This window comes from Scomber japonicus, unplaced genomic scaffold (assembly GCF_027409825.1).
Source record: "Scomber japonicus isolate fScoJap1 unplaced genomic scaffold, fScoJap1.pri scaffold_441, whole genome shotgun sequence".
Classification (NCBI taxonomy): Eukaryota; Metazoa; Chordata; class Actinopteri; order Scombriformes; family Scombridae; genus Scomber; species Scomber japonicus.
The window spans coordinates 1-16,117 of NW_026518518.1; the positions used below are offsets into that span (position 1 = coordinate 1).

Here is a 16,117-nt window from a genome sequence, read left to right on the forward strand (position 1 = left end):
GAGAGGAAGAGAGAGAGAGGGAGAGAGAGAGAAAGAGAGAGAGGGAGAGAGAGAGAAAGAGAGAGAGGGAGAGGGGGAGAGAGCGAGAGAGAGGGAGAGAGAGAGAGACAGAGAGAGAGAGACACACAGAGAGAGAGAGAGAGACTGAGAGAGAGAGAGAAAGAGAGAGAGAGAGAGAGAGACAGAGACAGAGAGGGAGGGAGGGAGAGAGAGAGAGAAACAGAGAGAGAGAGAGAGAACAGAGAGAGAGAGGGGGAGAGAGAGAGAGAGAGAGAGGGGGAGAGAGAGAGAGAGAGAGAGAGGGGGAGAGAGAGAGAGAGAGAGAGAGAGGGAGAGAGAGAGGGGGGAGAGAGAGAGAGAGAGACAGAGAGAGGGAGAGAGAGAGAAAGAGAGAGAGGGAGAGAGGGAGAGAGAGAGAGAGAGGGAGGGAGGGGACAGTATAAAGCTGTAAAACAAGAGAGAGAGGATAGAGAGAGAGAGCCGGAGAGGAGGAGGTGGGGGAGTGTACGAGGAAGCTGGATGCTTTTGTGGTCAAGGAAATACACTGAGCAAAAAAGGCCTGTGGCTCTGTGTGTGTGTGTGTGTGTGTGTGTGTGTGTGTGTGTGTGTGTGTGTGTGTGTGTGTGTGTGTGTGTGTGTGTGTGTGTGTGTGAGAGTGTTTCTAGGGCTTTTTTTCTCTCTTTTGGGACACTGACAGCCAAAGTTGAGCAGAACAGGGCCTAGTTTGTGCTGCTCAGACACACAGATATCTGTCATGAAACACATCCTCCTAGTTTAACTCCTTATTCTTTTTTTTTTAATAAAAAATAAATCACGTAACGAACAACTGTTGCATTAATCAGCTATTTTTACAATCTATTAGTCAGTCTGAGTCATTTTAAAGATGTAAAACATACACAATCAGTAGTTTCTAGCTGCTAAAATGTGAATATATTGTATTTTTTGACATTTAAAAAGGTGCAGGAAACAACATTTATCACTATTTTCTGCACCTAAACAACTATAATACAAATAAATCATTAGTTACAGCTTTTTTAAACTATAAAAATACAAAAAAACATGCTAACTAACTAGCATTTAAAGCTCAACAACTATTTTAATAATCTATTAATCATTCTGAGCCATTTTAAAGAAGAAAAACATTAAAAATCAGTAGTTATAGCTCCTAAAATGTGAATATATTGTATTTTTTTGGACATTTTTCACCATTTTCTGCACCAAACAACTACTAAATTGATTGCAGCTTAATTTATAAACACAAATAATTATTAGTTGCAGCTGATTAAACTATAAAAATACAGAAAAACATGCAGACTAACTTGGTATTTAAAGCTCAATAAAGGCCTAGTTAGACAGGTTGTTGCAGCCACTCCCAGGTAAACATCCACAGCCTGGATATTAATCATAATAATGCATAATAGTGATAATAACGATGCTTTACTGGCTTTATTATAAGTTATAAGTGGAGTTAAAGTTTAGTTTACTCACCTTAACTTGCAGAACAGGAGCTTTGCTGGAAGTCTCTCCCCTTCAATAAACAACATGAATGGAAAGTGCTGTTGTGGCAAAAAAAAATTAGGGGAAAAAAAAGAAAAAAAAGACAAAATCCTTTCCTTTTTTTCTTTAGTAGCAGCAGTTTGACTTTAAAAAAAACAATGTGTGTGATGGGAGGGAGCTGGCAGAGTCCTGGTGATGTAACCCTCTCTCTCTCTCTCTCTCTCTCTCTCAGGTTAGCCCAGCTAGCCTGTTAGCCTGTTAGCTCCGCTCCCTCTCGACGGCTTTAGCAGCTCAGAGGCTAGTTAGCATTTAGCCTGTTAGCCTCGTTAGCTCCGAGCTGTTTACCTTCACACACAGCTGTCAGTTGCAGCGGCGCGCCTTAAAAAAACACAAACCCACCAGCTCCTCTTTATAAAAACACACTACGAGACAAACTACTCCACACGACGGAGACACACTTGTTTAACAGTTTCAGGGGGAAAGCTAAGGAAAAGTTTGAGCCTCACTCTGGAGCTGCAGGCTTTGCACTTCTCCCCCGCTGACTGTATATCGGTCTCCTTCCTGCTCGGGAACCCGGAAATGCGAAACGAGCCGACACAAAATGGAGGACGGCAGAGTCAGGCGGTGCGTTCAAGGTGCGGTGGGAAATTGCACACTTAACCCTTTATAGGTCTGCTCAACCGTTTAGTAGAGGTGACTTTGTGTCATGATATCTGGTTAAAAACTAAATCTATTTAACCCAAACTTTTTATGGGCAATCTTTACCACTTGTACGAGGTATGTAATACACAGACAGACCATCAGATTGTGTTTTGGTTGCTTTATAGGATGGATTAGGATACTGTGGGACATTGACTAATGTGGGACAACTAGGCTCCAATGCATTTATCTCTTTTTCTATTCAAACTGTGTAAGTTATAATGTTTAACATTACATATGAACATTCAGGCTTTTGTTTAACCTATTTAACACAGAAAAAAAACATGAAGGCCAACAAAATTAAAAGACCAAATATGGGTATGTGCATTTCAGAAAGTTTTGACAGATAAGGTTGCTTTGCATAAATCAAAGTATTTCTAAGTCTAGAAAATAGTGTCCCACATTATAAAACAAACACATTCTGAAACCATTTGACACAAGGAACTTTATATAGGCTAAGTGTCATTTTCCTTTTTGAGTGATATCTTCTGGTTTAACAAGGAAACATCTCGGGGATTTCATAATGATATTAGGTGTTGATATAATGTATTGGATTCATATGTAAATATGTAACAAGTCAGAATTGCAAAAGGTGTCCCACATTACCCTGATCCACCCTACAGGGTTAGGGTTAGTGTATAAACAAAGAATAACACAAATCACTGCTGACATAAGAGATCCTGCTGGAGACATTTTTGAAGTTGAGTTTTATTTTTTTCACCGTGTACATGAACAGAATGAGTCTCATCACATGTAGGGTCAATGAGAAAATAAATCCATTTATGTGGTCATGGCCTCAAAGAGGAAAAGCAAAGAAATTATTTTTTAAAATAGCACATGGTGTGACAATGATTTTTTTCTTACCAAAAACCTTGATATCGATATCACAACAGTATTGTAGGGATGAGTATCGCCTCGCATAAAACAATATAAATATGCCATTAAAATGTTTTCGATTTGAATCCCATTTCCTGTATTCATATACTTACATTTAGGGACGATGCTATGGTGATACAGTCACTGGCTACTTCGTTACATTAGATACACCTGTTCAATTTAATTCAATCCAATACAAGAGCCCTAATCCTTACATGCTGTTCCATCCTTCCTTCCTTCCATCTTTCCTTCCTTCCTTCCTTCCATCCATCCAGCTTTCCATCCTTCCTTCCTTCCTTCCTTCCTTCCTTCCTTCCTTCCATCTTTTTAATGATGTGGCCCTCATCAGATCATATTGGGCTGTATGTGGCCCTTGAATGAAGATAAGGTTGGGTATTGTTTTTTTTTTAAATTTTACTTTATTTATTTTTGTTTGTTTGTTATTTATTTAGTTATTTTTGTTATATTTCTTACCATTTCATGTTCCACACTCCAGTCCAGTAGGTGGCGGTAAATGCACCTAAAAGTTGGTTGCCAATAAACACCAATAGAAGAAGCAGAAGAAGAAGAGTGAGCTGCACACACTTCCTGAAAGATGGCGCTGACCAGGAGTTGTGCGGCTCTGTGGAGGACAAGCAGCCTGTTTCTCCCCAAACACCGACTCCTGCTGCCCGCTGCTGCCCGGCTGCAGAGCACCGTGAGCGGGGACATTGTGCCCAACACCTCGCTGTCCAGCCCTCCGTGGTCGGAGCCCCGCGTGCAGCCGGAGGACGCGCTGCAGGCCCGGCACGCCGCCACAGTCAGCACCGTTAACCGGATCATCCAACAGCAGGACTTCGGTCGCATCTTCGCCGTGGTTCACTTCTCCGGCCGCCAGTGGAAAGTCACCGCCGAGGACCTGATCCTCATCGAGAACCACATCGAGGCGGACTGCGGGGAGCGGATCCGCATGGAGAAGGTGCTGCTGGTCGGTGCGGAAGACTTCACCTTGATCGGGAGGCCGGTGCTCGGGAAGGAGCTGGTCCGGGTTGAAGCCACGGTCATAGAGAAGACCGAGTCCTGGCCCAAGATACACATGAGGTTCTGGAGGAGACACCGGTTCCAGCGCAAGAAGATCATCATCCAACCTCAGACTGTGCTGAGGATCAACAGCATCCAGCTCAACCCAACACTGACATGATGATGAAGAGGAGGAGGAAGATGATCACACACACACAGAGACTGACTGACTCTGCATGGTTATAAATATGTAAAGAAACATGTCGATAACTGTGGTTTCACTCAGAGTTGCTTTAATGCAGCAACAAACTAAAGACTGTGGAGCAGACATTGCTTTTTTTTTGTTATTGTAAATAATTCAATAAATTGTTTGCAGAAATGTGACTGAAAGATATTTAATGCGTCTTTGTCACCGGTAAAACCTGTAAAGAGAGTGAACCCTGCTGGTGACACTAATGTTCTAGTTTTAGAGTCATGGAAAAGTAACTAAAAGGTGCAAAATGAGTAACGTTAAAGATCCTCACTGTAATCATTCCTCCTGTTCATACTGACTATTAAAATATCTCCCTCATGATGTGCTTTCGATGTAAAGTGATGGAGGGTAGAAACAGTTTAGTCTATAAATGTGTTTTTACAAAATTTATCAAAACTATAACATCATCTAGTTGATTTCTTGCTCCTTTTTTCGGTTTTAAATCCCTATAAAGTAGAACATATCTGAGATTTGACAGCTTCTCATGTACATTCAGTATTTTTCTGATATTTCACTTAACGATTAATTGAAAGAATTATCAATAATGAAAATAGACATAAGTGTAGCTCCTAGATAAGCTGTTAGAGACATATAATCATATAGTGATGTTCTGTATACTGACAGGTTTTATGGCTTCAGATTCAAACTAACAAGCTTCATTCAGCCTGAAACACACAAAAAAAAACACAAATTACGAGACAGAGGACGTTTAACAGTCTGACAAACAGCTGCTTTATTAAGAAACCTGATAATTGACTCGTGTCTGGGTGACAGGAAGCCTGCAGACAACTGATCTGAAGGCACAGTTAGAACAATTTCTGCTCAGTGGTGACGAGTCGACTCGTAAAGTAACTCCTGATGATCCTCGAGGTGACGTTCAAAAAAAAATCAGGAGCTCGTCCAACAGGCGAAAAAAAAAACCCAAATGAAACGTTCCTGCTGATGTAGAGCTGCACGATTAATCAATACACATGATTAATTCACAACTGTTTAGACAATCAAGTCATTGTTACAGCAAACATACCAAATATTTGATGGTTTTAAGCTCACAAAATGTAAGAATTTGCTGCATTTCTGGCTCTTTCATTACAGTAAACAATTTAAATCTGCAACGATTAATCGATTAATCGACAACTACTGAATCAATCAACTATTTTAATCATTGCTTAACCAGCCAGTCATTTTTGAAGATAAAAAATGTCCAAATTCTCTGATTCCAGCTTCTCAAATGTGAATATCTTCTGTTCTGACACCAAATGAAACGATGCTGCTGATGTAGAGTTGCAGCGATTAATCGATTAATCGACACACAGATGATTCCTTCTATACTATTTCAACAATCAAGTCATTTTTAAAGCAAAAATCCCAAATATTTGATGGTTTTAAGCTCCCAAAGTGTAAGAATTTGCTGCATTTTTGGCTCTTTCATTACAGTAAAATGAAGTAAACGCTGCAATGATTAATCAATTAATCAATTAATCGCCAACTATTGAATTAACTATTTTAATCATTGCTTAATCAGTTGAAGTCATTTTTTGAAGATAAAAAATGTCCAAATTCTCTGATTCAAGCTTCTCAAATGTGAATATTTTCCAGTTTCTTTCTTTTTTATGACATTCAACTGATTCACTTTGACTTGTGGATGTTTTAAAAAGAACAAACTAAATCGATTCATTGAGAAAATAATGAACAGATTTATCCACAATGAGTTGCAGCCGTAATCACATTGAGCTTCAGGGAAATTGTGTGACAGGTTTTTTCTGTTTTCTCACCAAATAAATAATCAAGAATCAAAGCAGACGATTAAAAAATAAAAAATGTCTCCACACACCAGACGTTTCCCTACGTGGAGTCTAAACTAAAGAAAAACAGCCAACTAAGAACCTCCGTCTGCTTTGATGAATCATCGACGGTCAGCGGGTCGACTTTACTTCTAACGTCCAACAAACAACTATTTCCCAAAAATGGTTGAAGACGATTGTATTGCTTCAGTTTCCACAAACACACACACAGAGTTTAAGACAAGGCGGTTTCTTTCATTCACAGTCAGAGCTGAGCGTCTTTTAAAACACTCACATGTTCAGAGTTATTAGTCGCTGTGATCGTTCCTCACTGCGGCTTTACGAAGCGACTCCTTCTTAGCTTAAAGACACTGTGACGGATGCAGAGTTTAATTAATACAGGCGGAGGTAAAACAGAAATCAAAGCAGGTATCTATCATGAAAGATTGTGTGGAGGTGAATCGTCTGTGTTCGTATCGCTCCACTCGGGCAAAGAATTGAGAAAATAAGAATCACTGATGATAAATCTTAAATTGCAGCCCTTAAAGAAATCCACTTATCAGATAATCCGATAAATTTTACAGCGATCAGCCGGAGTTTAAGCTGTTTTATGAACGTCTCTGATAAGCCCGATCACCAGATACAAGTTTGGCTGTCTGTCCATCAGGGAATCTGTTAAATTAACATTTAAACATCGGTATGGACTAATTAATTTCAGTTCCTGGTGATAAAATCAGGTCGTAAAAGCCGAGACACACACAAAAGAAACTAGAGCTGCAACGATTAGTCGATGAATCAGGAAGTGAGTGAACTCCACACACTAAACTATTAACTGAAATTGATTAAAATTGAGAAAATAAGCAACAGATTCACCGATAATAAATCTTTAGTTGCAGCTCTAATATGAATTTTTAACATTTTTTTTAAAAAATCGGATAATATGGCTAAATTTGCACTGATCAGCCGGAGTTTAAACTGTCTTATAGCACTTATTTATTCTACACATATTTAACCATTCAGCCGTCACCCTGCTTCTTTCTATTAGCAGTCTGCTGTGTAGTCCATAAATGCCCCTTATAAGCCCAATAACCGCACTGAATTACCTCCAATAGACAACAGATAAAAGTTTGGCTGTCTGTCCATCAGGGAATCTGTTAAATTAACATTTAAACATCGGTAACGACTAATTAATTTCAGTTCCTGGTGATGAAATCAGGTCGTAAAAGCCTCCAGAAATAAAAAAAAAGGAAAGTTTGATACTCCAGATCTTTCTTTTTTTACTCTTGTATTTTAGTCCAACTTTTGTCTCTTTTTGTTTTAACTGATTATCAGATTGTCGTCTTTAAATGCTGATGATGAAATGATAACCCTCTACATCGATTCCCGGTCCAGCAGGATTATCGTTCTCTCTCTTCCCTCGTTTTCCTGCCAGCTCTGAATAAAGACACGAGAATATAAAGACACGTAGAAGATGTAAAGATCCTTGGACAGAGACTCAATGAGGACCACAGATTTAATCTATCCTCCTGTCTCTTATATTGTAGTTGAGGTAGGAAATGATCACTTTAGAGCCGATATGAACAGGAGGAATCATCACAGCGACCGATAACTCTCTAAACATAATAATTATGGACATGTGGGTGTTGTATTAACTTCTTTTAAAAAGGAGTAGTGCGTAAAATTTAGTGCCACAAAGTGAAACCATTATGAGCTACTGTAGAAACCCTCAGTAGATATAAAGGTGATTTAACTCTAATTAAAACTTATTTAATATATTAAATTTCGGCAAAGTCTGTGCTACTTGGTGCCACTAAATTCTACAAACTGCTCCTTTAAAAAGATGCCACAAATGTTTAACCTCTTGACCTTTTTTTTGTCACCCAGAGGCTCAAATGTAGAAACCTGTTTTTGAACCTTAATGCACTTCATTCTCTCTGTGTATGAAAAAGGCAAAAAAACACCCTGTTAAATTCATTCATGTGAGTATCGTCAAACACAGAGACTTATGACTGGAAACAGATTTAACTTCAACTGTTTTTAAGGTGTTATGTTTGTATGTTTGATCACAAGTAAAAGGAAATATGTTTAAATGCTTGAGTTCCCACTGGAGTCTGGCGTGACACATTCCCATCCGTACAGATTGAAAAGAAAAATAATCTTTTAATTAATTGAAACTAACTGAGCCAACACACAGGAAGTAATCTCCTCCTTCTGATACAGCAGCAGCAGCAGAGAGAGAGAAAAGAAGGAAAGAAAAAAAACCCACTTTCAAAACAAAATCTCAAGTATAATCTTCAAAAGTCCGATTAGGATCGTCCAAAAGATCGACTCCTCCTCCTGAAAGTCCTCGTCCGTGGACTGAGGCGACCTGTTTTGCGGGTGTCCGTCGTCTAATGGGTTCAAGCCCTTTTCGAACGGGTCCTGCAGCACCGTCTGATCGTAAAACACCCGCATTTCAAACTCGCTCTCCTTGTACGACGGGTGGCCGTAAATCCCGATGCCCACGGGCCTCGTGAAGTCCCCCGGCACCACCACCACGTCCTGGCCGCAGGTCACCGACTGCAGCTTGTAGGTGTCAAAGCTCGGCCGCAGCGTCTTGTCGGACACGTACAAGTCAGCATCGCCCTTCAGGCTGCGCATGTGCAGGATGATCCTGCCGTCGTGGTTGAGGCGCAGGTAGCTGTAGTTCCCCGCCCCGATGTGGCCCTGGACCACGTGCAGCAGCACCCATTCATCAGGGACGTCATCCTCCGAGAAGTTCAGGAAGCCTCGGGCCGTTGAGAGGAGGAGGGCGACGACCAGACCGCTGCAGCTCAGCATCATGATGAAGGCATCTGTTGATCAGTCAGACAGCCTGAAAACAACGAGATGGACGAGAGAATCAGCTGCTGAGACATGAAGGATGGATCGTTAAAACCAAATAACTAATCGTTCGCAGGTCTAACTTTGATGTTTGTGCTTCATTGAAAAACTTAAATCAAGAGTTGAACTGTGTGGTTTAGTATGAAGGGTTCATTAACAGCTGCTGCAATTCTCCCTTTCAGCCACTAGGAGGAGCTGTAAGCTTGTGTAAACCACCTCCACCTTGTGTTGAATTTATTGTGACACGGAGTGAATTTTTACTGCTGCCCTCCCTCAGCTACTTTGACTCGGTAGTAAGTTAGTCTGCTAGCTAGTAAGTTAGCCTGCTAGCTAGTAAGTTAGCCTGCTAGCTAGCTGACTGGAGGGAACATGATGCAGACGAAGCCACACAAAAGTCCAGCGTGGTTTAAAAGCTTCCAGAAAGTAAAGGATAATGTTGTCAGGTGTGAAATATGTGGAGCAGAGTTGAGCTATCGTGGTTTTACGCGGACAAAAAGCTGATGTCTCATGTGACTGGTACTGACCTGACGCTAAACTAGTACGTCAACATTTGGAACAAAAGTCTCTCATTGCTAACATTGTTGTAAAGGATATGCTCAGTGTTGTTTATATGTTTAGTGCTGTAAGCCTGTAAGACTTGTTATTTTAATTACAGTGTTTCCGTGAGATGAGGAAGAGTCTGATGATCAAAAGCTCTGGAAAAAGTTACAAACTGAATTGTTGGGTTTTTTTGTCATATAAAAGATGTTTGGTGTGTTTTATTGTGTTTGTGTGATTCTCAGTTTAAGTGTGTTTTATGTATTAATGTGTTTAACATGTTTTTTTAAAAGACTAAATTAACCACCAACAATTTCAATGGTCAAATAATTGTTTTAAGTGATTTATTGATTCTTAAATGTGATAATTCTTCTAATTATATGTGTTGTATATCTTTATGAATTGATTATCTTTATGTTTTTGACTGTTGGCCAAACAGAACAAGTTTATAAGCAGTCTACAAAAAGTCAACCTCTGGGAATTTGTGTTTTTTAGCTGATTAATCAATAATGGAAAATAATCGTTAGTTGCAGCCGTTGCTTAATGAGTAAAAGAGTTTCTGGAGTGAGTCACTGACCTTTAGTGGATAACTTTTCCGACCTGCTAAACACCTGATACCTCCCCCAGCCTCAGTACTCCTACACTGGAAAACTACCCATAAATACCCCCAAAGTTTCCAGCCTGTTTTAAAGATTATTTTCAACATTGATTATCGGGCTGGGCAATATAATGACATTACACTGACATTGTGATATAAGACTAGATTATCATGATACGGCTTAAGTGTCTGTTAGACATCATGCCAAAAACCTTAACACTCTTTAAACCACATTCAGATTTATGAAACCTGAAAAAAAGGTGGCAATTTCACTTTTATTTCTCCATCAAGACCATATAAGACTAAGTATAATCCTCAAAAGTCCAATTAGAAGCATATTTATGACATATGGAAACTAAAATCTGGACTAGATTAACAAAATAGGACAAGGCAATTTTGTGTGATTGTATTAAAAAAAGAAGGCAAAAATAACTTTTCTATCTTTATTTTAAGTGACAAAAGGAGCTTTACACAACTATAACTAACAACATGACTGGATGTAGAAAAGTGCTGTGAGTTTAAAGCCATAAAATGAGTGAAATCCACCTTTTTTTCCCTCCCTCTCTCTCTCTGTCCTTCAGGGTAAAGCTACAAACAATATTAATGTTGTAAGACCTGTTTTCAGCTGATACTGAACTTTAGCTCCATAAGCCTGATAAGAAAACCTCCGAGGCAGCTGACTGATATCTAATAAACAGTGTTCCCACATATTATTACCAATGAATTTCCATAACTATTCCATAATATTTTACACCATTTCCATGACTTCATTTAAGTAGTTTAACAAAGGTAGGCCCACATATTGACTATAGGGAACAGTATCGGGTTTTTACCTGCCCTACATCCCAATCTTTTGTTGAACATCAGAACCAGAGCTGTCAACTTTTCAGAGTAGATGTCATTTCCTGTATTCTGGAGCCTTTTAACAGGTGTTTAGACACGTTGATCTCACTAAATGACGGATGCATTTTATAATTACATCCCAGAGGAAGCCTTTGGCCTCAGATCACAAGTTAGAAGATATTAAAAAGCTAAATATAGATGTTGATGATTAGTACATTCATATTAAATGAATCCCATTTAAAAGTGGGGGGTCCATGTTCATGCAGCCTGTCTTATATCTGTTATCTTTTATATCAGGTCATCCCTAATTCAAGCCATTTCCAGGCCTGGAAAACTGTTTTTCTGATTTAAAAACGTTTCCAGGTATTTCATGACTGTGGGAAGACTGTATATAAAACAGACTAGAGTAAAAAAAAAACACAACTGTTACCTGCTGAGTATTTGACCCAGTTGCACCTGTTAAAACCTGATCTGAGTCTCAAATGAAACTAATTTAATTTAATTAAAAGCTAAAAATAAACCGTCTCTTGACGTTTTAACGGTTTTAACGGTCATTATAACAGATTAACCGCCAATAATCCGCTTTAACGTTACATTTTAAAACTATTTAAGTAATTTCTTAGCATATAAAAAATAAAAATAATTAAATGAACATCTTTTATACTCTATTAGTTTAATGCTAACAGGCTGAGATCTCACCAATATCACCTTTTATTACTCTGACACGGTAACATATCTAAATAAACTAACACAAACCAAGCGTCACACGTTAATTAACTATCTGGTAAAATATCTATAAACTCAATGATTTTCTATATTATTTAATAAAATAAAGAGTGACGTTAGCTCGAGTTAGCAGCCAGCACGCAGCTAAGCCTGTTCAAGCCTGAGCTGTTTTAGTTTATAGAGTAAAATAAAGGCTATGAAATGACTTTATACTTCTTAATTATGCTACGAATTAACATGCATATTAAAACGGAGCTTCGTGTACTTACACAGCTGTCATTTCTTCACCAGCATCTTCATGCAAACACTCACAAACCTGCTGGAAACAAAGTTCACTTCTTCTTCGGCTTCTTCCTTTTTTAAATCCTGTGATGGAAGAAAGAAAACTCACTGCCGCCATCTACTGGAGACACGTGGTTAAAGGAGAGAGACTCACTGCCGCCATCTACTGGAGACACGTGGTTAAAGCATAGACTGTATGGTTTAAAGGAGAGAAACTCACTGCCGCCATCTACTGGAGACACGTGTTTAATGGAGAGAAACTCACTGCCGCCATCTAGTGGAGACACGTGGTTAAAGCATAGACTGTATGGTTTAAAAAGGAGAGAAACTCACTGCCGCCATCTAGTGGAGACACGTGGTTAAAGCAGACACTGTATGGTTTAATGGAGAGAAACTCACTGCCGCCATCTAGTGGAGACACGTGGTTAAAGCATAGACTGAATGGTTTAAAGGAGAGAAACTCACTGCCCCCATCTAGTGGAGACATGTGGTTAAAGCATAGACTGAATGGTTTAAAGGAGAGAAACTCACTGCCGCCATCTAGTGGAGACTCGTGGTTAAAGCATAGACTGTATGGTTTAAAAAGGAGAGAAACTCACTGCCGCCATCTACTGGAGACACGTGGTTAAAGCATAGACTGAATGGTTTAAAGGAGAGAAACTCACTGCCGCCATCTACTGGAGACACGTGGTTAAAGCAGACACTGTATGGTTTAAAGGAGAGAAACTCACTGCCGCCATCTACTGGAGACATGTGGTTAAAGCATAGACTGAATGGTTTACAGGAGAGAAACTCACTGCCGCCATCTACTGGAGACATGTGTTTAAAGGGTAAGTAAATCATTTACTTAAGTGAGTCTTAAATCAACAGTCAGGTGTTTAAAATGAACATTAAGTGTGTTTTTCTTGCTGTAATCTTTTGTCATGTTCATACCAAGCATTAGAAGATCCCTTCATCATGTTTACTTTGTTTATTTGCACATTTATAAAAATATAAGTAAATAAAACGTGTGCAGGTACAAACCTACAATGGGTTTATCTTAAAAATGACAAACTCTGGATTATGTACAAGAATCTTTAGTCAGAGTTTTTTTGTTTGTTTCATTTTGTATCTGAGCAAAGAGAGAATCACTTTGTACATTTTTAAGTCAAATTCTGGAGCAACATTAAGAGGTTAATATCTAGATAGAAGTAGAAGTGCTGTGCCTTAATGTTACCCATTAAACGCAGCGTAAGAACAGACTATGCATCTACAAACCTTCTTAACTGTTTCCATTCCCTTAGAAAGGTAGAGAGAAGCAAAGGAGAAATAGAAATAGAGATAATTTTCCAGGATATTTGACTTTTTCCATGACTAGAAAGTTGGTCAATCATTTTCCAGGTTTTCCAGGACCCGTGGGAACCCTGAATTGGGGCTCCAAGGTATCTTATCGAATACTGTCATTGAGCTGTATGATACTTCAGTAGGTACAGGTTACACTCAAACTGCCGAAGACACTAAAAACACTCAAATTGAAACACAGAAGACTTGATTTGACTCATTTGGACCGCCTGAAGCTTCATATTAGCTTCAGATCAAGACTGTTTCTGTCCATCCATGAGGCTTCAGTCTTTGGGTTTCTTCTGTTGAGCTGTGGTGGAAGTATAGTAACAAAAAGACTTTGGCACTAAAAACACTAACATTTAAACATAGAAGATGACTATTTGACTCATTTGGACGGCTGAAGCTTCATATTAGCTTCAGATAAACTTTTAAACACATTATTTCAAACACAGGAGGACTGTAGATTTAGTCCTCCATCACTTCCATTGTAAACATGATGAAGGGATCTTCTAATGGTCAGTATGAACAGGAGGAATCATTACAGCAAGAAAAACTGCTTTAATGTTCATTTCAGCTCCTGACTGTTGATATAAGCGAGTTGAAACCTGTAAAATACCCAACCACAAATGCTAATGTAGTGTTACTCTCCATTGATGTAAGAAGACCTCTTCTGACCTGAATATCCAGAATATCCTGAAACAGCTTCCACCTCGTCCCTGCTGAATATCCAGTTCAGCAAAAGGGAAGAAAACCAAGCTGCGGGAGGGAATATTTTTAAAAGTAGCGACACACTTGAGAAACGTCTTGCAGTAAGCGATACCGTACGTATCATCAAGTGTTACTTTATTGGACTGCATATGTAAGTTTCCCAAAAGTCAAAGCCATCCTTTTTTTTTTTTTTTGCCTGACAGCTTCTCCTCTCAGTTATTATTATTATAATAAGTCAGAACCACAAAGACATTCCACATCGTTGAACTTCAGTCAAAATTAGAAAAAAAAAGAGCGAAACAAGAAAACACAGTCGACACAAACTCAAAAACGACCTCACACTGACACCTCATCAAAGGAATCATCCAATTTTAAGCTCTCATGTCTTTAAATTGTGATCTGCAACCATTTTATTCTCATTAGGTTTAAATCCAGATGTTATGTATATATGTATTTAAACAGTTTGCATCTGTTTTAAGTGCTGCTAACGATCGTCACGTCTTTAATAAAAAAAACAGGACAAGTCCACGATTTTTCATTTTTCAAGTGCGTCTTAAAACAGCTGTAATCATTCCTCCTGTTCATACTAGTAAAAGATCTCCTTCATAATGTGCAGTCAATTTAAAGTGATGGGTAGAAACAGTCATTGTTTAGTATTAAAAAAAATGTATTTAGAAGTTTAATCTGAGGCTAATATGAAGCTTCAGCGTCCAAATGAGTCAAATCTTCATCTTCTATGTTTCAACGTTACAGTGTTTTTAGTAGCAAAGTCTTTTTGTTACTATACTTCCACCACAGCTCAACAGGAAACACTAAGAGGGAATCTGATGCTAAAAAGACCGTAAATGTGTCAGATATCATTAATATGACTAACTCACACTGTTACCATAGTAACTATAATAACTATAGTAACTCACACTGATGAAGCTCAATAGAAGCTGATCAGAGACTTTATAATGCATTTTTTACACTACACAAAGACTGTTTCTGTCCCTCCACAAGGCTTCTTCAACAGTCTGAGTCTTTGGGTTTCTTCTGTTGAGCTGTGGTGGAAGTATAGTAACAAAAAGACTTTGGTACTAAAAACACTGTAACGCTGAAACATAGAAGACGATTTGACTCATTTGGACGACTGAAGCTTCATATTAGTTTGAGATCAACTTTTAAACACATTTTTAAACAGAAGGACTGAGAGTTTATCCTCCATCACTTCCATTGTAAACATTATGAAGGATCTTCCATCTTCTAATGGTCAGTATGAACAGGAGGAATGATTACAACAAGAAAAAACAGCTTTAATGTTCAATTTTTACTCCTGACTGTTGATTTAAGACACACGGTTTTATGTTATTTATCGAAAATATAACATCCTCTGGTTGATTTGCTGCTTTTATTAATGTTTTATGTAGAAAATGTGTTTAACGACACACTTGAAAAATTGTGAACTCGTCCTTTAACGTCTCAGATCGTACAAAATGTTAAGTGCATTAGGAGCTGATAAATTACAATTTTTTTATTTTTTTTTGGGGGGGGGGGGGTCATACACACACACACACACACACACTCACTCATAATATAACATAAAAAAATAATAATCAATGAATTAAATGTACTAATTTCACATGATTTGTTTTGAGAATCCATTTTCACTTTAATGAACACCAACCGTAGTTTTTAACAAAATTAAAAAAAAGAAAAAAGAAACAGAAAAAAAAAAAGAAAAAACCCAACAACTAATGATCTGGGGAGGGAGGAGAGGGACGCAGGTGGAGTTGGTTGTGGTGAGGGGTGGGGGGCGGGGGGCAGGAGAATGGAGGGGGAGGGGCTCAACAACAGGTTGGATGACTTTGAGAAAGAAAGAAAAAAAAAATACCACATCAAATTGTAAATTCTATATAGATATACTCGTTCAACAAGTCTGCATAATCTGTCACATTAGATACATTTTGTGTGGAAGTCACTATTTTATCATTTTATTATTTTATCACCACTTCAGCTTTTATTTATTTATTTATTTGTTTGTTTGTTTTTTAAATTTTTTAACCTTTTTTTTTTTTTTTTTTTGTAACTGCAAACCAGTCGACCAAATTTTTTTTTTTTTTAAGGCGTCCGAGTTCGACGGCAGAAGTCAAC

At 38.5% G+C, this 16,117-nt stretch overlaps 2 protein-coding genes across 2 annotated transcripts; one reads left to right on the forward strand and one right to left on the reverse strand.

Moving 5' to 3' along the window:
- The first annotated feature begins 3,654 nt into the window (after positions 1-3,654).
- On the forward strand, positions 3,655-4,455 carry mrpl21 (mitochondrial ribosomal protein L21). Its single transcript, XM_053314866.1, has one exon. The coding sequence runs from the start codon at positions 3,668-3,670 to the stop codon at positions 4,250-4,252; it is 585 nt and encodes a 194-aa protein (XP_053170841.1). The 5' UTR covers positions 3,655-3,667; the 3' UTR covers positions 4,253-4,455.
- A 2,648-nt stretch (positions 4,456-7,103) lies between these two features.
- Positions 7,104-12,017, reverse strand: cunh6orf120 (chromosome unknown C6orf120 homolog). The gene is made up of 2 exons (XM_053314865.1): positions 11,941-12,017; positions 7,104-8,959 (listed from the first exon to the last, which is right to left on the reverse strand). The coding sequence occupies exon 2, from the start codon at positions 8,926-8,928 to the stop codon at positions 8,374-8,376; it is 555 nt and encodes a 184-aa protein (XP_053170840.1). The 5' UTR covers positions 8,929-8,959; positions 11,941-12,017; the 3' UTR covers positions 7,104-8,373.
- Positions 12,018-16,117: the final 4,100 nt, after the last annotated feature.